Below are 23,118 nucleotides of genomic sequence, written 5' to 3'. Positions count from 1 at the left end.
TGAAAAAACGTACGATTTTCCAAAGAAATCTTCTGAAGGTCGTGCGGTGATACAGGACATGGCTTGATTCAGGGGATGCATTTTTTTAATTAAAAAAAAATATTTTAAAAAATTCCAAAAATTATTTTTTTTTTTGTTAAAAGAAGCCTTGAAAAGCTTAATTTTTTTTAATTTAAAACTTCCCAAATCGAGCCTGTCCTGTATTTTTTTTCTTGCCAAAATTATTTAATTTTTTAAAGATTTGTTTTCTACTTTCCTTATTTATTTGCATAAACTAATAAGTAATTATTTTATTTTAATTTTTTGTTTTGTTTATATAATATTAATAATTAAAAACTTTTTACATATTTGGGGGGTAAGGGAGAAATTTTTTTTCTTAAATTTTCTTGCAGAGGAAAAGTGTTTGTTTTTTTAAGATTTTTACTAAAAATGTTTATTTCTTTGCTTTTTTGTATTTTTTTAATAATTAATTTATTAAATTATGTATACATATGTCTGTGTGTGTGTGTTCTCTTAACTCTTTCTTCCTCTCTTTGTTTATTTAGTTTACTTATTGAATAATTTTGTTTTGTTTTTAATTTAAGTTTTTTTATAATTTTTTTTTCTTACTCCATTTTCTTTTGTTTATAACTAAATGTTTTTTTTTTCATATCTGTGATTTTTTTCCACATGTTTTTTTGGATTTAAAATTCTTTAAGTAGGGTTGTTCTTGCTGTTCTGTTGTAATTCTCCCATTTTTTTCAAGTTTTGTCATCAAAATTATGTTTTTTGTAAACCCTTAAATAAGGAGATCATCATATTTAATTAAAGAAAATACATAACTTAATTATTTGTTCTTAAAAAAATGTTTTGCTTTAAAGAAATTCTCCTAAAATCCTGGTTAACCTTGCTAAGAACTTAGTTTTTTGCGTGTGGGTTTTTTTACCTTCTAACAAAATATTTAACATAAAAAAATAATTGTTTTTTTTTTTCAAAAAATTAAATTCGCTGTTTGGTTAGGTTGTTTTTTTTTACAAAATTATAATTTGATTGGTGGTATTTTCTTTTTTTTAATGGGAAATATTTCGAGTTTCTCCAAATTCGCTCCTTGATTTGGCTTGATTTCATTTCGATGAGAAGAGACTGTCTAAATAAAAAGCTTTGATACTGGAAAGAGAAAGAGAAAATAAAAACAAAAATAATAATTAGTAAAATTGTTTAAAAAAAATAATATTTTTTTCTTTAGACAAAAATTAAATTCAAAATTATTTCAAAAAAAGAAAAAAAGAATTATACAATACTCACCTTTATCTAGTTTTTAATTAAGACATGATTAAAAGATATTTGCTCTCATCCGATCTATTCCCAATTTAATTTTAAAGCTGTTTAGAGTAAATTTTTTACGTATATCCGGTAATTTGTTGTTGTAGTAGTTGTTGTTGTTGTTCTTGTTATTTGAAAAGTTATGATGTCAGCCATGATATCCTTAATTAAGGTCAACATTTGTTCTCTTTCAATCTCAATTTATAGTTTTTTCTTCAAAAGAGAATTTCCATTTGATTTGTCTGGGAGTGGGGGTGGGAGATGTTTCTCTTCTTCTCATTAATTTTTCTTGTTTTACTATTTTTTTGTTCTATAATTTTGGTTTAGTCGCCTTCTAACAAACTATATAATAGTAGTTGTTGTTGTTGATGTGCCAACCACCAAATATTCCCCACCATTTGTTTTCACTTTTGACTTTGGTGGGTGTGGATGTGTGGGAGCAAGGTATTGGCATTCCAATCCTGTCTTTGTTTTTTTGTTGCACTTTGTTTGTTTGTTTGTTTTTGTTGTAAGGTTCAGGGGGAGAAGTTGGAGTAGTAGTCATTGTAGGAGCTTTACTTTTAAATTCTGCCTTATCCTTTCTGTTTACGGTTTTTTATGGTTTGTTTAACTATATAAATAATGATGAGATTTATTGGGCTAAAGTTGATTACAAATGTTGACCATAGTATTCAGCATGTGGATAATGGGGATAGGCCTGATGGAAACCAGGATCACCTGGTGGACGATGCATCATATGGGCCTGACTGTCCATCATGTAGCCCATGGGATCGTGACCATAACCGGAGGGACCAGCATGGGGGGTGTAGACTGGAAATAGAAAAGGGGAAAAAATAAAAATTAATAAAATTAAATCCAAAAAAAATTAAATTCTAACAAATTTTACTAGAATTTCGAATTTTTCGAACTGATTCGGAATTGAAAATGTTTGCTTTTTATAATTATTAAATATTATTAAAATATTTTTTTTTTTTGTTTCTTATAACTAAGCAAAACTATTTTTAATGAAATTTGGGAATTTCGAAATTTTCGAACATATTCGAAGACTGAATTTTTGAGTTTACACACTTTTTTAATTGTTATACACCATAAAAATATCGATGTTAAGGCATTTTGAAGAGGTTTGAAAATGTTCGAACTAACTTCGAACATTGAATCTTACAGATTTTTAATTCAAAATTTAAATTTTGAAGGTTTAGTGGTTTTTTTGGGGGGTATTGAGTATATCGATTTTTCGATTTATCAGCGCTGCATTTACATTGTAACTTCAATTATGCCAAAATTTTATTGTTTTTAATCACTTTTTCGAATTTTGAAATTTTCGAACATAGTTCGAAAATTGAATTTTTGGCTTTATTAAACTTCTGTTGTTTCATACTGCTTGAATATAATAATTTTTGGCATTTTCGAGAAATTCGAAAATTTCGAAATTAATTCGAAAATTGGTTTTTATTGATTTTTTTGCGCGAATATGATTATTTTGAGCTGTATCATCATTAAACATGCTTTGAGTAACCTATTTAATCTGATTTATTGAATTAAAGTGGAAAATGTAGCATTGAAATTCGAATATTTAAATTTTTTCTATTTTAATGAAGCTTTAATGCAAAAAACAATGAATATAGCAATTAATTTCCTCTGCTTTCATATTTTTACTGCAAATATGATACAATTTTATTATTTTTAATCCCTTTTTCGAACTTCGAAATTTTCGAACTTATTTCGTAGATTGAATTTTGGGCTTTATTACACTTCTGTTTTTTTATATTGTTTAAATATTATATGCTATGACTAAAATTTTTTATTTTAAATCAATTTTTCGAATTTCGAGATTTTCGAACATAGTTCAAAGATTGAATTTTGAGTTTTTTATACTTCCACTCATTCATACGGCTTAAATACAACAATTTTGTCGAATTTCGGAATGTTCGAAAAATTCGAACTAAATTCGAACATTGAATTTTTCAATTTTTTGCCAAACATAATTATTTTCAGCTGTATTAATAATGATCTTAGCTTTTAATCACCCAATTAATCTGATTTATTGGCAATTTTTGCCACTAGAAGACATCTTTAAACCCCCATAATCCTTGTTTAGTATTCCGCTTTGATCTTAATCGCCATAATCTTTATATATCTCTAAATATATTTATAATTACCTGCACGATTTGATTGATCAATCATTGGCTGGACAATTCTTCGTCTCGCATTAATGAACCTGTAACGATACAAGAAAAAAATGATATATGAAATAACAATGAAACTTTCAATTCAAACAAATAATAACAAGAAATACAAAAAAACCTAAGAATTGAAAATCCCAATCCTTTTGGCCTTAACAAATCATAATTAGGCTTATAATCCCATAAATGTTTATTTCATAAATAATTTATAATATGATTTATAACATCTCATTTGTTTGTGCAAAGAGTGTGTTTGCAGGTTCCAGCAAATGTCATTGGTGTTGGTTGGTCGGTTGGTATGAACGTTTGGTTTCGGTTGCTTCTTAAGAACCAGAAAGAACCATAAAAAATAATAAGCGTGTTGTTTTTTTTTGTCTCTTTAAAGTCGGTTGGTCTTCTTTAAGCTCACTCATTGCATTTGTGATAAAAGTCTAAAATGCCGACAATTGTATATATAATACTTATATATTGTTGTTATATATTTATATAAAGATTGGTGCTCTCGGTTTGCCTTTTACATTTTGCTGGCCAAGAACCTAACAACCACTGCACCAAATCAAGGCGGTATCTCTCTCTCTCTCTAAGTCATGAGAAAGAAAATGTTGATGACGGGCTGCTGCTGGTTGACAAAATCATAATGTGGACAGACCTAGGCATTGGCAGCAACAATAACAACAACATCACTGACTTAACAAAATATTGCCGGTGCATTGAGAAAAACAACCTGATTTCAGTTGTTGTTTTTCTGTTCGGTCTTTATTCTTGGCTGGGTCTGTTATGGTTTTTTGTTATGTTTTGTGACCACAGAATCATGGTCGTTTCAAGCGTTTTTGTTGTTGCTATTCTTGCTATTGATGTTTAATACAAAATTTATATTTTTTTGGGTTGCTGTTATTAGCGTTTTTTCTTGTGGCTTGCCTTGTGCTTTGCTTTTAGGTAGGTAATGTTTTTTTCAGGCTATTGCAAAGCTAAACAATTTCTTGGCAAACAAACAACACTTATTTGTAGTAACTATTGCATGCTGTTGTTGTTGGTGTTGTCAGTTTTGCAGTTTGGTCTTGGCTGGAATCTTACCAGCAGCAAACATTTGATGGAACAAATGGAGAAAAAAAACGAGATCAGCGGCAGGCAACACAACCTTATTATTGTTGGCTACAAATTGAGGTTAATGTACTAAGATTGCTTGTTGTTGTTGGTTCGGGGGCAAATAATGTTAGTTTTCGAAAAATGCAGGGGGAGGAGTAGGGGTTGTACTCAATATATTTTTGCCAAGATATGTTTAGAAATGTTGAACTTTTTCAAAATGGATACAAAATTGGAAAAATTCATTTTTTTAAATTTTATTTTTAAATAATTTTTGTATTTTTTAAATAATAAAAAATATAAAAATTTTTAAAAAATAAAAATTTAAAAAAAATATTTTTTTTCCGATTTTTATCTTTTATTTACTTTTAGTTTTCGAAAAATTAAGGGAAACTGCAACCAAATTCAGATTGCTGTCATTTCTAAGCCACTCGTCCGACAGCTGTTAAAATTATTCCAGTGACAGCTCATTTTATTGTTTACAAGCATACAAAATCATTTTGGTGAGATTTTTCCAACACAAAAGTTATTCGTGATGGAATTCAAGCGTGATAGTGTGATTTATTCCAGTTAACCTAGAATCCAATTTAACCTAGAACTTATGAGTATCACATTTGCTGAAGCCTTCTCCAGGTCAGTTTTGACTTTTCTTCACTGATTTTTTTATAAATAATATGTTTTCATTTTCCAACTTACCAATTATTAACTTGCAATATCGTCAGGCCGGTATCTTGTGCCAATTGTTTTTTCTGATCTTCGGAGGGGTAGGGATGCTAAAAATAAATAGAGATGGGGTAGAAAAAAAAAACGCGAAATGAGTAAACAATAACAATTAGTATGACATTTTTATTGGTTTATAGATAAAAAAAGAATAATCGAATATTTATTTATATTGTGTGGATCACCTGTTTTGAAACAACGAAAAAAAAAAAACAAACTGAACCTCATCAATCATTTGAACTTGGCAATATGACAGTTGAGAAGGTTTATCTTGTCGAAAAGATATTTCTATTAAAACAATGGCCTACCATATAAATTAAATAAAAATTAACAAAAAATAGTGCTCGTTTATATCTGATGATGATTATCGGGAAAAACCCCCAAAAACGCCATTTGTTTTTTATTTTATTTTTTTTCCTGACGATGACCACTTAACTTTTGTAATCTAATACATTTTATTATCTAATTTTTTTTTGGTGTGTGTTGGGGGAGAAATGGGATATGTTTATTTCATTATTTTGAAAGTACTTAAAATGTCCTAATTTTTTTGTTATTCGGCGTGTGTGTGAATATTCGGCATTTGTGTTTTAGCTGGGAAATATTTTTTTTTGGTGGCTCATTATAACGCCAGGAAAACTTAACTGCATATTGCACACATTGGGGTTAGGGGGACGGGCCGCCACCATCACCACCTCCCTCATAAATTTAGTTTGTTTTTTTTTTGTTGATTTTGCCTGGAGTACTGTCGAAATCCATGTCTACATGCCGCCACAGTGGCGTCAGTGTGTAAACAATAATTGTTGTTATTACTACGATTCATTTTTTTGTTGTTGTTGTGGCGTTTTCTGTGGCCTTTCATAACGCATTGTATGCGTTCCATATCAAAATCATAACATCAATTCTAAACAAATCTATTTACAATCATCACCAAACCAAACCGCACCGTACCGAAAAAAAAAAACGAAAAACCAACATTTCAGCCATGATCGCTTACATATCGATCGGGAGTAGTGCTTGAAATGCAATATCATTGCACCATATCGCATGGCAGCACTCAAAGAAATGTGTGTGCGTGTGTCTAGGGAGAGTTGTGCTGAAGGGGGTGGGGGTAAAAATACCTCTCAGTCAATCACTTTAGGAATTTCATATTTATATATATATTTTTTTTTTTTTTTGGTTAAAGAAAATTTCTTCAATTTGTGGCGTTAAACAAACATTGATTAGCTGCATGGCTTACCATGGTTACCAAAGGGAAGGGGAAAAGAGGGAATGTTTGCTCCAATCTAATCATTGCTTGTAATCTTGCATTTGTAACATTTTTTTCTCTTTTTTCTGGAATGTAATGTAAATATAATGCCTGGCGCTTATGAAAATATTTCTAATATTGTTTTTATTGATTTTGATATTTTCTCCTTCCTTTGCTTTATGCTGAGGCATTTGGATTGAATGAAGAGTGGATTTTCTTTTTTCACCCGGAGAAATTGAATACAGTAGCCATTATTTGTTTAGTGATTAATCATAAAACAAGGTGTTAAGATTAGAAAACTCCAAGGGACAAGGGTAAATAGTGACATGAAATGATTTTCAAAAAATCGAAATTCTCTCCAAAATTGAAATAAATTTTTCAAACTTTAAATGCTCAAAAGGATTAAATTTGTAAATTTAATTTCCTTCTCGAATTTGAATTAAAAAAACGGCAAGTCTGGCTGGTACTAAAAACAAGTAATAAAGTCGGGCCCGACTTTTAACCTCAAAAAAAATTTATTTGTATCGGTGAAATAGATTTTCGGGATATGCGATTCACCATATGTCGTATATTCCTCCACGATAAATTCGGTTATATGAGCAAAAATTCACTTAATTTCGGCTGAAATTAACGATTTGATGCACAATAACCATGGAATCGAATGAAGCTATCTATGGGAGCTATAGCTATATCTCAACTGATTTTCACCAATCGTGACGTACTTGCTTCTAGGCTGATTTCGGTCGGATTTGCCGTAATTTATCCCATTTGGAGGAGTATTACACCTATGGCGCCCAATAAAATTGAAATCAGACAAAGATATCTATGAGAGCTATATCTCAAATCGCATCGATCATCACCAATTTCTACAGGATTCGTCTTTGGGTCAAACAAATGATCTGTGTAAAATTTCATCTCAATCGGAAAATAAATGCGTCCTGTATTTTATTTTCAAAAATACATGGCGGACTTACTTAAATCGACTCAAAAATAATTCTATGGAGATCATCAAAAGGGAATATTGGTATATTTGGTTTCACCTTCTTCGTCTCCCTGTCTGAAAATATTGGACTTTTTCGATTCAAAAAAAAAACTATTTAATTATTTATTTTCAATGTTTTCCTGCCTTCCTGTCAGCTGTCTCAACGCTCCCACACAATGACTGTTTTTTGATTGACATTCCCTCTCTAAATAATATATTTTTTTTTGTTGGTGACCTAAAGAGAACTAAAACAGACTCCTTTTCTTATCCAAAAAATAAAAATTTAAAATACAAAGGAAGTAGTGTTTAATTACCATTGAAATCGGCAAACCCCTTTTTGGCACTCATTCGTTTCTCAAAATACGACAAAACCCCTAAACAATTGATTTCCCACAAAAAAAAGTGAAATCAAGCACGAGCCACTATTTCCGGCAGATGAAATAAATTTAAGGATGATTTTATTTTTCAAAACAAGAAAAAAACTGAAAATTAATTCTGAACTTCATTGAGATTTTTTTCTATATTTTGTAATCTAAGGTTTTTTTTGCAAAATATGTAAATAGAGTGAGTGTTTCGCTCGGCAAAAAGTGATGGACACCTTGGCCACATCCTAAGTAAACTTGCGACAGAGGGACATATAAAAGGTGGAGCAGTAAATGCCAACAAACAAACAAAAGACTCAATATTGGAAAGATATTGCATATATTCTCTATACAATATTTTTTATATATATGTAAATGTATGGACAAGATTTAGCAAGGATAACAAGAAAATGCATTATCAGAAAACAAGAAAGCAACAACAACAACAACACGACATGCCTTATATGTATGCATTATAATAGCCAGCAAGGATTTTGCTGTGTTGAAAATTGAAAATTTCACAAAACATTATTTGTATTGTAGTTTGCTTTTTTTTGTATATATCAATATGTATATATGTACATCAATGTGTGTGTGTGTAACCATGTCTTTTTGGTTCTGCCCACAAATCGAAAAATCCATTGTAGAAAGAAATTTTCAATAATAGAAAATTCTCCAATACCAAGCTCTCTAGCTGGCACTGGCCTGGTGAGCCAGCAAGCAACCTGACCAGAAATGTCCTTGTTAGTCCGAAAAGTACATGTTAAGAATATGCACACACACTCATACATACAGGCATGATTTTGCATAAGAAAACGGTAAATTTCACGCAACAAATGACAACTTCGACAGATAGGAAAATGGCAAGAAATGCAATGGGAAGAAACACAAAACTGCCAATAGAATATTTTATGTATTGTTGTTAGGCAAATATGCATATAAGGACATACATACACATATCCTTACAATATTGATTATTTTTTTGTATTGTAGAAAAATCGACACACACATATATACATATGTGTATATATCAAAATGTGTGTGTAACTACCTACAATTTGAATTGCAGTTTTATGTTATTGTCATTTTGCTAGACTAGTAGCTAACAGGCCCTTCTTGGATAACGAAAATTCTTCTTCTTTGGGTCTCGCTCTAAGAATGCATTTTGGCATACCATTATTGCACACACACTGGCACTCACTCTCTCACGCACACACACACACATTCAATTCAATATAATGCATTTGTAGATTTGTCTTACGTAGTTTTAACAAATCGTAGGGCGTGTTTTATTTGTATTTGTTTTTCAAACCATAAATTTTCCTTTTGATATCTCAATACACATACATAGATGCAGAGAAATATACTCTCATTTGTATAGTTTTGGGTTTTCAATATACATACGTATATATAACATTCATATTACATATTATTGGCAGTTTGGCCCTTAAGGATTTTACAATGGATTGCGTACGGTAGTGTGTATAACCTATGGTCTGTTGTCCTGCTGCTAAGTCCAATTGTTAGATTCTTGATTTGTCTACTACAAGTCCCAACCATTGTTTCGTTGTAGTACTAGCAGCAGCAGCAGTTTATGGGTGTTGCCGACCCGGCCCTATCTCATTGATATTGTAAACATGAGCAAATATAATTAAAATGAAATTAATTGCTGACATTTTAAGTTTCCACAGAAAAAATAGGAGTATATGACTAAGATTGGAAATAGGGGGTGCAGGGGGGAGACTTAAACAAAGTTTTTTGAAATTTAAATATTTTTAAAGACATTAAAGTTGGTAAAGTGCAGAAGGAAACGAGATAGGACAATAGCTAATTTGAAGAAGATCCCTTAGGATCAAATTCTGAGTTATGTCAGTTCGTCTGTCCATGTATTTTTGAGAGGAAAGTTGACAGAGGAAATTCTCCAAAAATCCAAAAAAATAGGATTACATAACTAAGATTAGAAAAAGGGTGTAGAGGGAAGATTTAAACGAAGTTATTTGAAATTTATATATTTCTAAAAACTTTAAACTTTTGTAAAATCCAGAAGGAAACAAGATAGACCCATATGTAGTTCCTTTGAAGATGATCCTTAAGTATAACATTCTGAGTTATATCCGTCCGTCTGTCCATGTATTTTTGAGAGGAAAGTGGTCGGATTTAGGTGAAATTCTTAACAAATCCTTTTTTGGCCCAAGGACCTACCCTATTGAAATTGGTGATAATCGGTCCAGATTTAGATATACCTCGTCTACATATCTTCGTCTGATTTCAGTTTTATTGTGCACCATATGTGTAATGTTCCTCCAAACTAGATGGAGTTTATCAAATACGACCGAATTCATCTTCAGAAGCAAGTGGGGTGAATATCGGTTTTATCAGATTTGGTGTTCAAGTCCCTCAAATATCAGATACAGTTCAAAAATAGCTCTTCCAAAGTAAATCGACAGCGGTTCAGACTCGGATAAAGCGTCCATATTTATCTTCATCCGATTTGGTTATTGTTTGCCATTCAGCCAAATTTATCCTGGAGGCAAATACGCTATTTACTGAAATTCGGTTCCCATATATCTATTGCTCCGATAGAATTTTTTTAACTTAATCCTCGAAGTAATATCATGAACTTTGGGGCAGTGTTATTTGATGTGAGACTTAAAATTGCCTCCCAAATCTAAGGCCATAATACGTATTCATATAGTAGTTGATATGATCTACTTCACATAAATTCCCAATATAAACGTTTATTTATTTTTATTTTATTTGTTGTCATATAGCCAGTACCGCCCGATTTTTGACCTTTCTTTACTGTTTTTTAATTCCGAAATACTCAAATTGTAATTCAGCCCCCTTCTTTTCCTCAAATCTCCAATCTAAATTGTTCTTGTTCTTGTTTTTTCTCTCCAAATATCCTTTAGCCAAATTACCCTATTAAATTGCTCTCCCCTCATTTCTACCAATTTATTTAGAACCAAACCCCTTTCAAATCCATTACCGAAACGAAAGTCAAGTTATCTCAACTTTAGATATTGTTATGTTTTTCCTGGTCATATGAAGAAAAACATTAAAGCTTTTATTTAAATTACCAATGGTCAAGTCAAACAAACAACAACACCAACATTTGCTAGGAAGAAAAAAACTAACAACTCTCTAATGGAATGACTTCATTTGATATTATCCACTGACCGGAAATAAAAAGTATTTTGTTATGCTTCATTTATGGTTAAACTAAATCGACAAAAATTGAACAAAATATCCCCACAGAAAAAAAGTAGGAAAGTTCAATCATGATTTCCTTGAAAAGTCCCATGCAGACACACACACACACACTCATACTCTTGCCATTAAGATAAGGATATTGGTGAGGATGGCTAAAAAGGGTTGCCAATTTCTTTATGGCAGTTTTATTTTTCTTGTAGTTCCTCTTCTCTAATAAAAATTTATATTTTGTTTTTGTATGCATGCACCGGAAACCCGTAACTGACCACAAAATTAACATTAGGGATTTCCCATAACAGTAACAACAACAAGAAATTGTTAAATCTCCTTTAAAGGTTAAGGTGGTTTGTTATCTTTGGAGGAAGAGAGAGAGAGAGAGTAAAGTTTGTTTAAGAAATTCTCGAATATTATTTGATTTGAAAATTGCATTTAAGATAACGAAAAAATAACTTTGTTTAACTTAGAAAAATAACAAAAAAAAAAAAAATAATCATGAAAAAACACGTGAAAGTTGTTTAACGTCATATCGTTTTGCTACTGCTGCTGTTATACGATTTGCTATCTCATATCTCACTTTAGCCATAGCTGTTGCTGCTGCTCATTCATTTGCTTGTTTGTTGAAAGCTTTATTTGTTGTTTTGTGTGTGTGTGTGCTTTTCAGACAGCCAATGGCAGCCACTAATGATTTTGCGTATCTTTTTATTTCAAATTACATCACCTCTTCCCTCACCCTCCCGCCTCTATAACAGTGGTACGAGGTCTCCTCCATCAAATCTTATTTTCTAACAAATATGGCCGGCTAAATATTATTATGGCAAATAAACAACAAAATCACACACACACCAATATACAAATCTCCACCTCCTCCTATCATAAAAATCAAAAAACAAAAAAAAAAAAAAAAAAAACAATCCCAGCCAAACAAAAAGCAGCTGTATTAAACAGCCAGCCAACAGCCACAACAACAACGTCGTTGGCAATTAAATTGCTTTGCTGGCTAATAAAGCATTTATATGATTATTTAGAGGCGGTTGTTGTAGAAAACACACAAATAATGTTTGCGCTTTTTTTTTTGTTAGTATTTATTTAACAACTAAACGCTATAATCGTCATAGCCAGCCATAAAGTGTAGTGATCTTAAGACGAATATCTGAGGAGAAAAAAAAAAGAAGGCTGGCTAACTAGCCTGCCAGCCAGCCACATCAGTAGCTGGGAAGAGGAAACAACTTCACAACTGAAAAACCTAGTAGCAAGTTTGATTACAACAACTTTGAGATCTTATCTTTTTGTTGTTGGTTTTCATTTTTTGTCTAATACAGCTTTCCATTGTATGATCAGGGAAATGTTTAAAATTGATACAGTGTGGCAGCGATTTTTTAAAAAAATTGGGATTTTTTTTTAAAGAAATATCAAAAACATTCTTCGATTTTAAGAATATAATTTTAGGAAAAATTAAATTTTAAGAAAAATAAATAAATAATTGATATTAACAAAAAATAAAAAAAAAGAAAACATAAAATTAAAAAAAAATAATTAAAAAAGTAACATTTTTTTCAGGATATTTCAGAAATAATTCCCAACTTTTTTAGGGCATTCGGAAAATATAAATAGGTTTCTGCCTTTTTTATTTATTTATTTATTTGTTTTTTTTTTTTTTTTTTGTAATTTTGGTACCAGCAAAAAATTTAAAATTACCTTTTTTTGAAAATTTGAATAATTTTCAAGAATTTTTAACTGTCTCTGAAAAATTAAGATTCTTCGGAATCCGTGCATTTTTGATGCATAGTGTTTTTGGCAATATTGTAGATCAAATTACGACGAATATTTTAGTGGAAAATGTTAACCCTCAAGTGACTCAACAAAGGGGTCTTTTTGGTACTTTTTCCAAAACATGGTTAAAAACTCACCTAAAATGGGGCAGGAGAAATTCAAAATATTCCACAAAATTATTTGTCATAAAATTCTACTATTGGTTCTGGAAGACGTCAAGAGTCTAAATCTTACCTAAAAGCCAGAAATTCATATATTAAAGAGGCATATTAGGGTTAAAGACGTACTTTATGTGAGTTTTTGCAAAAATCTCCTATAAAGTATCCTTTTAGAAGGACGATATCAAAAGGAAAAATATTCCTCATCAAATTTCACTATAAGTCCCCAAATAAAGGAAATCCGTATTTCCACACCATATTAAACAAATAATCAAATTAATTTTCCAAAAAAGGCGAAAAAGTTCCTAAATTTTTTTATCAATCTTTTTCTCTCGGACTTTATTCGAGTTAACTCCAGAAAGTGGCATACCATTTCGTTTTAGTCAAATGGTGTTAAAAGAAGAAATATTCTACACAAAATTTCACTATGAATCTCAGAATAAACTATACATCTAGGAACAATGGTTTTTAAATTTAAGGCCATACAAACAAAGATAATTTTTCTTTTCCGGAATTTTAGGGAACTGTGTATTATAAGCCATATTTGCGTTTTTACGATTTTTCTTTTTTTTTTTTGGAATATACTACATATTTCTTATAATTAATCAAGGCATTTAGACTCGAAATAATAAAATTTGCTGTTTCGGAATTTTACACTATAAAATGTTATCGAGAAAAATAGAAATTTTCAAGAGTTTTTGAATTTGATGCCATACAAAAAATTTCCCTCAAAGGGAAATTATTATTTTTGGGAATTTTAAAGAATTTCTTGCAATTTCGAAGACTGTTTGACAAAATGTTAATCATTTAATTTAAAATATTAAATATTTTTTCTTTAGGGAAATTTATATTCTTCAGAAGTCTGTTTAAATCCTAAGAACTTGAGATTTTGTGGCAAAAATACAGACAATTTCCCATTGAGGGAAAATTTTCTTTTTGGGGGTTTTGAAGAATTTCTTATATATTTGCCGGCTGATATCAAAAAAAGTCATTTTAAGTCTAAAACTGGAATTTGCCTTTTGGGAAATTTAGGGGCAATTTTTGTTTTTACTCGAAATCTATATTTTTCATGAAAATTTATGTAAATCTACAAAAATTTTAAATTTTGGGCCCATACAAAAAATTTCCCTCAAAGGGAAATTTTTATTCTCCGGAATTTTAAGGAACTCTCTAAATTTTTAGAGGTTTCAGAAAGAGATTCTCCATTGAAAAGTAACAAAAAACTACAAAATATATATTTTTTCATTAATTTCCCATTGGAGGCTCATTTTGGAGTTTTTAAAATTCAAGTCTCATAATTCCAATCCCCCACTGTATTTCTATATGCATTTTTTCTAATATATTTCTTGTTTTTGTTGTTATTATTGGAAGTTGTTGTTGTTATTTTTTTCTCCGCTTCTAATTGCGTTTAATGTTAAGTGGTAAAACTTGAACTCAAAAGTCAAACACACTGCAACAGCAACAAGGCAACAAATGCTAAAATGCTGTTGGCTAATTGAGCTGCTGAGACAGGAAAGGGAGAGATAGAAACACACACACAACATCAAATGAAAAATCAATCAAAATAAATTGCCAAGATATTCTAATAATTTTTAATTAGCATTACAACATATTATTTTTAATTAACCTTGCAGGTTGTTCGGAATAAAATTTATGAGAAATTTAGAGAAAAAAAAAAAACATTACAAATCAAAACTAACAGATTTTTAATTAAATACTTTATTTTTGAAAAGGTAGGAGGCAAAGTCTCAAATTTATGAGTTGGATTGGAATCAGTTGCTGAGTGAAAAAATTTAAAATAAAAGGAAGAACCAAAAAGTTGTCCCAAAAAGGCGTTTTAGAATGGGAATGAGGTATAAAAATAATATATTTATATTCCCCCCCTCCATCCCCGTTTTCTTGACCCCTTTTAGTTGCATTTTTTTTCTGCCTTCCTGTAAAATATTTTTAATTTTTGAAATTTTCTTTCGTTAACGCAATCAATTTGACGTTTATTTGCATTTCTGTAATTTTAGTATTTTTTTGCCTCTTGTTGTTGTTGCCTTCCTTATAATATAAACCATAATGGCTGACGCCTTAAAGGCCGCCTATTTTTAAAATAACATGTGCAATTTTTATTTTTTTTTTCGTTCTTGTTCTTGGGCATAGCAGCATTGCTATTTAACACCAGCATGCAGTTGTTGTGGGTCTTAAGAGCAACAAAAACAAACAAAAAAAGAGGAAAAACGGTGTACATTTTTTCCTTATTTTGGTGTGGATGGTTTTAATTTTAATGCACCATTCAACAGCAGCAACAACAACAGCAAAAATGTCTACAAAACAATTTGCGCATGGCGACGTTAACATTTGTAGGCGACAATTCATACAATTTCACCCAAACAAAGAGACATAGAGACTGGCAGGCGGACAGACATACGAATGCATGGATGGATGGCTGGCTGGCTGACTGGTTGGTTGGTAGGTTGATGGAACGGACGGACAGCAATTCAGAGCCTAAATTTTTATATTATGGCAAGGCAACACGTTCCAGTAAACTTCATTTAAACAAAACAACGCACTCACACACACACACTCTCAAAGAGAGGATAAGTGTTTTCTCCTCCATGAAAATAATTTCAAAAACTTGTCATGACAACAAACCACCAACCTCCCAGCAAAGTACCCCCTTCGTTATAGTAATGCACTCTAGTTTCTTTGCACACATTTGAATATACATATGTATATGTATGTGTCTGTATGTTCATACTCCTACGAGAAACCCTCAAGACCCTGTCGCTGCTCTGCTGAATGTTTATTACATTTTAAAGTATGATTTGAAATAAATTTGCTTTTAAATGCTATGCCAAGTTTAAACAAACAATCAACATATTTAGTTTTGGGACGACCCTCGCTACACCCGCCAAACTCCCTTCCTGCCCTCCTCCTGTCCCTTTAGACAGCAATGCAAAATAAACTAAAACACACTCTAGGTGTTGTCCCGTCTGCAAAGATACAACAGCACAAAAAAAAAAAACAGTCTAATGTCTTCAACAACACCAACGACAACAATGCAACGACGGTTCTACACCCCTGATGACAGGCCAACGACAAATATCATATCGCTCTTCCAACAACTGCATTTTTTTCAATTTTGTTTTTTTTTTTTTTTTTCGAACCATGTTATGACTGTCTGTCTGCCCTCCTCCGGGGTCTTGACGCTCGCTATGTAGATACATATGATGGGATTTTGTTGCTTTGCAAAAAAAAACGTAATTTTTGCATTTAACATATGTTTTTAACAGTGGGGATGGATGGATGGATGGTTGGATGAATTGTCTTTGCTCTTCAAAAAACCATATAGAGAATTGTTATGCAGTCATTCAGTCAGTCACTCACTTCATTAGACAGGGCAAGTCAATGTAGCCTTTCACATGCACAAGTATATAGACAGGGCAGCAGTAGTTGGTGTTGTTGTTTGTTCGTTCTTCTGTCTTAAAGGCGTGACAGTAATTAATTATTGTGTTGTATGGTAAATTAATAAATGAAATGGACTTTGTCTCAAAATGACATTCATATGCATTTCACACTTATGCTGTAATAATTAAAATAACAAAAAAAAGGAATGCAAAAACAAACCAAAAAAATGAACAAAATGTGGAGAAAACAGAACTCATGAAGAGGAGAGCTGGAGGAAATGGATGTCCAGAATGAATTAAAACAAAATAGTTTAAATAGAATATAAAATTGTGTGTTTGAATGCATTTAATTACTTAATTATTTTTGCCTAAAAATAGTAGAGGAAATTTCAAAAGAAAAATAATCACAAAAATTTGGAAAAGTAAAAGTGAAGCGAATGAAGTGCTACATTTGAAAATTTTTATCAATATTGGTCACATAAAAAATATTGCCTAAAAGTAGGCACAATGTTTTGTTAAGGCATTTTAAGAAAATTTTCAATTCTAAAAATAACAGAAACTCCATTAGTATGCTTCACAATTTTCAAATATAAATATTCATTTTAAGCTAAGTGCTTAATATTCTACCTGTGCTCAATACAAAAAAGCATAGATTCGATTACTACAATTTGAAGTAAATTGTAAATAATAAAAATCGCATCAACATTTTTCTTAATAATCTAAATAGAATATTGGTTCCTGGATAGTCAAATATGAGAAAGGTCTCCTAAATATATGCACCACCGTTTATATTTGATTTTTATTTTCAAATATTCATTTTAAGGAATTTGTTTCTTTTGGCACTTAATATTTGATAAAAAATGTTGAAATAAAAAATTACAAGAAATGGTTTTAACTTTAAAAGTTTCTCATGTTACTCGAGCACATTCATAGCCTAAAAGTATGCACCACTCCTTAATTATACAATTTGGGAAAAACTTGTGCACATTTTAGGCTAAAGACTTGTTGTTTAATTTAATTTAGTTTGTTGTTTAAGTCCAATATTAGGTAGTCTACTATTGAAAATTGTTAACCTCACAGTTGTTCATATTATTTGGGAATATGTGTAGCCTAAAAGCATACATCATTTCCTAAAAAATAAATTTTTTTTATAAAAAGACATTTTTAAATTATTGTTTCCATTTTATGCGTAGCCTAAAAGTATGCAGCATTTCTTAAAAAAAATATTTTTTTTTTATATAAAGACATTTTTAATTTATTATTTCCATTTTTAAAATATTCAGTTTTTTTACTTGAATGTTGCCTTCGAAAGCTTAAAAAGGATGCATTACCTGAAACGTTGTCTTCAATTAACATAGAACATCAGTAGCAAACAAGGCTTCAGATAATTCTGAGTATTGATGTAGTAAATAGGTTTTATATTGGCTTAAATGAGAAAAATTCTCTTCATATGGTTCCCGTAGTGTTATGTTAACCATAACCAGAATCAATAAGAAAGCGGAGAAGCCAGTACCTGGACTTATTGAGGCCATGAATAGAAAATCGTCCTGGAATGTCCACCCAACCAAAAACATATTCTTCAAAGCTTTCTATGATAGCCACCTAACTTGAGTATATATTTTTAATATTTCTGTTTTTTTTTTCTCCCCTCCCAAAAGTATGCCAGCTGTTTGATATTAATTTAGGTTCTTCTCATTTCTGTTACCAATAACTAATAACCAATATAACCACCTTCCATTTGCAATTGAATTTCCCTATCTGTAACAAAAAATCTAATTACATGGTGACCCTTTACAGAGAACCCCTTCAAACCTCGCTTTCATTACATGTTGTGCTTAAAACTTAATTTCCACTTTTAGTTTTCATGCTGCTCTACTCTTCATTATTATGGCTCATGAGTTTGTTGTTGTTATTATTATTATTGCTGTTTGTTGCCATTATCTTGGTGTTTTGTAGTTTTGTTTGATGGCTGACTGACTGAATGTCTTGAAATGCTGGTGAATGACGGCGAAAACGGCTTCGACGACGACGTCGACTAAGTCTCAATTCATTTTAAGAAAAGGGGGACGTGCCAACAGAAATTTCAAAGTCTTGAAAACAGAAACTTATTTCTTCAACATGACTTGGTTGGTTGGCTGGTTGATATGTTTGTTGGCGGTTTTAAGCCGCCCCAGCTGTCTGGCGGCTGTTGGATTGGTACGCAAGCGCGCATAACTACAACATGTATTGTTGCTGTTATTATTATGTTGCATTATTATTGTGTCTGCAGTAAAAGCCTGTTTTAGTTGCGTTCGTTCGTTCATTCTTTCTTTCTGTTTTTGGATAATTATAGGCTACTAAACGGTTAATTATCGACATTTAATATGGCAGTCGTTTTGTTTGGTTGGCTGGCTGGCTGTTTGGTTTGGTTTGCTTCGATTCCATTTGCCTTCATATGGCTTATTTTCACTACAGGTTTGTGTAATGCCAATGATGGAGGGTTAGGTTTGCAGTTGTTTTTTCTGTTTTTTTTCGTTGTTGTTATTTCTTTTTAAATACAAAATGGCGTTGCCTTTTTCTAGATGACTAGCAGTAGTGAGACATAATGCAAAAAAATAAAATATGTAACTTACCGTTAAATGCTGAAACAGCCACGCTCTTAAGATATTTGTTGCTACTTTTGGGAAAATGCCACGTTTCTTTTGGTTCTTTTTGCCATTTGCATCGTCATCCTCTTCACCCGTACCTTCCCCGCTGCCTATACTGGCATTGCTGGCATCGCCTGGAATAAATAGAGAAAAAATATGAATTTTATTTATAATAATAAAAAATGCTATTTTACTATATAAGAAAATAAAATAAAATAAAAAATAGATTAAAAAATAATTTAATAAATAAGAAATCAAATTTAGGAAAGCAAGATTTATTTCGTATTTTTTTTGTATTTTTAATAATAATATAAAATATAAAAACACACAATAAAAAATGCTATTTTACTATATAAGAAAATTAAATAAAAAAATATATATTTAAAAAAATAATCGAATAAATATAAAATAAAATTGAGGAAAGCAAGAGTTATTTCGAAATTTTTTGTGTTGTAATGATAAAATAAAATATAAAAAAAATTATAAAAATATTTTAAGCGAATAAAATAAAAATTAGGAAAACAAGAATTATTTCTGTATTTTTTTACAGGTATACATAAAATTTTTTGTTTATAATTTTTTCTGTTAACCCCCACATTTTCAATTTTGAGCCCTGCACTTTCCTTGCTGCAATGGAAAAACTCCATGTAACCAATATTTTTATGCTAAAGAGAGGAGTGAAAAAACACAACAAATTATGTGGCTGGCATAAAATGAAGGGCTTTTTGTTACATATTTTTTTGCAATAATATTTTTTTACATTTATTTCCTGCTGCGTTTGTGGTAACCGCAATGAATTAAATTGGGTTTTTCACAATAATGATGAGTGCCAGAATTTTTTACACCATGAGCATTTAACTCGTTATGAGGGTAGGGAAGGTTTTTTTTGACACGACTACAGTGGAAGCTCTAGAATACGAAATTTATATTCGAATGTAACTTCAGATGGAAAAATTTAATTTATATGAAAATCTTCTATGTTTACGTTGAGTCCCCACTATATCAAGGTCTTCATATTTGTAATAAAAAAGTTTGGAAAAAATTTGAATTTTTCTGAAATTTGTTTCTCTTTACATTCATCAAGCCCCCACTGTAGCTAGGTGCATTTATTTGTAATTATATATGAAAATATCATATATATAACCATAAATTAATCAGAGAAACAGCAAACTTCATGGAATGTAGCGAAAAAACTCAACAATTTTTATTATCCACTTTTTTCGCTGTTTGCTTTTTAATTAAAGCCAACAATATTTTTCTGCATTCTGGGCTGTTTTCTACTCTCTCCATCTTCTCCCCATGTAGAGGGGAAAGAGCTTCATATAACCCCTCCCCAAAAAGAAAACCACAAAACTATAATAAAATGTAACGTAAAATCCAGTGAATGCAAGGAAAAAAACAATTTTCCCCATTTTCAAAATAAATTGTGAATCAAAAAAGGACCGGCTAAAAAGAAAATCTAATATTTTTTTCACATCACACATAGTAGCTGCAGAAATAAGGCAAACCAACTCCGTGTGAAAAGAAAATCACAAAATTTACTGCAAATTGGAATTTTTCGTGTGCTAAGGAGGAGGGAAGGGTGAGCCTGGCTTGCTGCATTCTGGCCCTTGTGATGCAATGTAGGAATAAATAAAAAGGATATTTTGTTAGTTTGGTTACTTGTTTTCTTCTCCTCTTTTTTCTTTAGATAACTTAATGCAATTATGTATACGTCCTTCTAGGGCATGTGGAGAGGAATTAAATTAAAGAAATTATTTTTTGAAGGAGTTAAAATATAGGGAGATTTAAAGGAAATAATTACAAAATGGGAAGGAGGTGGCTACAATTAATTACAAATATTGAGAGAAAAATTAAAAAAAAATATAAGGCTGCTGAAGGAGAATTAAAAAAAAATTAAAAAAATATTTTATTTAAATAGGAGAAATATGAAGAATTTTTAAGGGAAGAATTACAAAATGGAAAGGAGCAGGCTATAATTAAGTTAAAAATCGAAAGAGAACTTTAAAACAATAAGGCTGGTGAAGGGCAATCAAGAAAAAATACGGGGAAAATTTTAAGGGAATAATTACTAAGGATCTGGCTATAATTTATTTAAAAATTGAAACTGAATTATTAAAAAATAAAAAAATATTAACTAGTTATAAAACACCAGTTTGATGGTAGCCACAATCCGTTTCTTATATCCCCCCAAAAATATTTAAAAAATCTTTTTCTTTTTCAAATCCAAAAGCCTTTTAGCTTATCTTTCAAATGAAGTGTTTATATTCTCATGAATCCATTTGGGCCACCAAGAAATTTGAAATTATTTTCACTTAATAAAAAAAAATTATTGATAGTGGTTTCCATTTCCCTCGCATAATTTGTTTTAAATTTGTGAATTCGAATTACAAATTTAATATTTTTACTCTTTTTTCCCCCTCAAGAAAATACCAAAAATTACTATTATCTTGGAAAAGCCCTTAAGTGAAAAATACTTGAAAATCACTTGTAATGTCAAGATATTTTCCACTTTTCTCTCAGCCATACATATTGCACTCATATATGTTGTATATTAGCAGCAACAACAACAACGGCAAAAAAATAAGATGGATGAGCTATCTACTTGCCCGGCTAGCCAAAGGTTCCATCCATACCGATGCCAATGCGGAAGATGATGACGATCAAGTGGCTTTTGCACATCGTTATTATAACAATAAGCAACACGCTTTAAAATATTAAAACTATGTTCGAATGTAGCTATACACCACCACTTCAATGTATGGCTGGGATATTCAAGTGGCCATAATCTTTATGTTCTTGTTCTTCTGCTTCAATTTTATCCAGCCAAATAAGCTCAAGTACAGAGGAATTATGTTATATTCTTGATTTTGGTTTTGTGAATGCCTATTAAAGTGTTGTTAAAGTGCTGGGATTTTTTTTCTGTGCCTTAACTCAAGAGCTAAATTTTCTTTTACAAGTACTCCATATTATTATTATTATGTAAGTTTTCAGTTTGCAGATAAGGAATATGGCTTGGAAAATCAAAACATTAATCATTTGCCAAAAGGGAAAGAATTTGGAGAGTAAAAAAACTTGAAGGAATCTTTGGGAAGAGGTGGTGGTTAATGTCAACGAAATATGGGGATTTATTTTTATTCTACAAAAAAAGAGAAAGAGAGGAGGTTGGAGAAAAAAAGAGGGAGGGAGGTATTAAAAATCATATTTTTGAATGTAATATTTTTTAAATTTTATATTTATAAATTTAATAATTTTTTCTCATACCAAAAACCTATCTTTTTTTTTTTTTTTTTTTTTTTTTTTGAATTCAAATATTTACTTTTCCAAATTTCTTCCCATCCTTGTTTTCTTAACTAACAAAGCCATGAAATTAGCCTAAGCCAACACCTTCAAAGCCATAGTTATGGTTACCACTCAAGCTTGTCATTTTTTTAATTTTTTTCCTAAGACCCCCCAAAAAATGTTTGCTGGGCCCTACACCGCCACACATCATACATCATCAACATCTCCATTATTATGTGGATGTGTGATTGTTTATCTCGCCCCAAAACCCATTATTTCACATTACAATTGTTTAGTTTTGTTTGCTTTGTTTTGTTTATTTTTTTCTCTCTCCTCCCGATCTCTGTTGTTGTTGGTGTTATTGGTATCATTATTGTTAGTTGGCTTTAAAATTAATATTTGTCATTAAAACCAGAAAACTTGGCCATATGACAAACATTGGGATGCCATTGTTTAAAACTGCTCCATATGAATGGAGCCTCACTCACATAGAGAAAGAGGGGGAAGTGAGAGGAAGTTGTGAATATTAATGCCAATGATGACAATATTTGTTGTTGTTGCTGCTATGCCTAAAGCTATTTATGGTCTATTGGAGAGTTGGTGTTTTGTTGTACAAGTAAATATGATGTTGTTGTTGGTGTTTGCATAATTTTTGGTTAATTTAAGAACAACAATGGACTCTGGGTGATTCTTTTGTTAAGGAATAGGAGGTATTGAAAGTGGGCTTACAAAACGGCTAAAATTTAGCCTGTTAAGTAGGCAAGAAGGGGGAGACATTTCAGAAAATTATTATAA

At 30.9% G+C, this 23,118-nt stretch overlaps 1 protein-coding gene across 1 annotated transcript in view; it reads right to left on the bottom strand.

Moving 5' to 3' along the window:
* Nucleotides 1-356: 356 nt before the first annotated feature.
* Nucleotides 357-23,118, bottom strand: part of LOC131801138 (homeobox protein homothorax-like) — a 103,271-nt gene continuing 80,509 nt past the window's right edge. The window contains exons 5-9 of the mRNA XM_059119244.1: nucleotides 19,027-19,175; nucleotides 5,265-5,341; nucleotides 3,462-3,520; nucleotides 1,285-2,112; nucleotides 357-1,146 (exon numbers count right to left, since the gene is read on the bottom strand). Of these exons, the coding sequence (XP_058975227.1) occupies nucleotides 1,952-2,112; nucleotides 3,462-3,520; nucleotides 5,265-5,341; nucleotides 19,027-19,175 (446 nt within the window). The 3' untranslated portion in view covers nucleotides 357-1,146; nucleotides 1,285-1,951. The remainder of the gene's footprint in view (nucleotides 1,147-1,284; nucleotides 2,113-3,461; nucleotides 3,521-5,264; nucleotides 5,342-19,026; nucleotides 19,176-23,118) is intronic.

The sequence above is a fragment of the Musca domestica genome, unplaced genomic scaffold (assembly GCF_030504385.1).
Source record: "Musca domestica strain aabys unplaced genomic scaffold, Musca_domestica.polishedcontigs.V.1.1 140, whole genome shotgun sequence".
Lineage (NCBI taxonomy): Eukaryota > Metazoa > Arthropoda > Insecta > Diptera > Muscidae > Musca > Musca domestica.
Note: the sequence above shows the minus strand (reverse complement) of the source record. Positions and strands in the feature narration are given on the sequence as shown.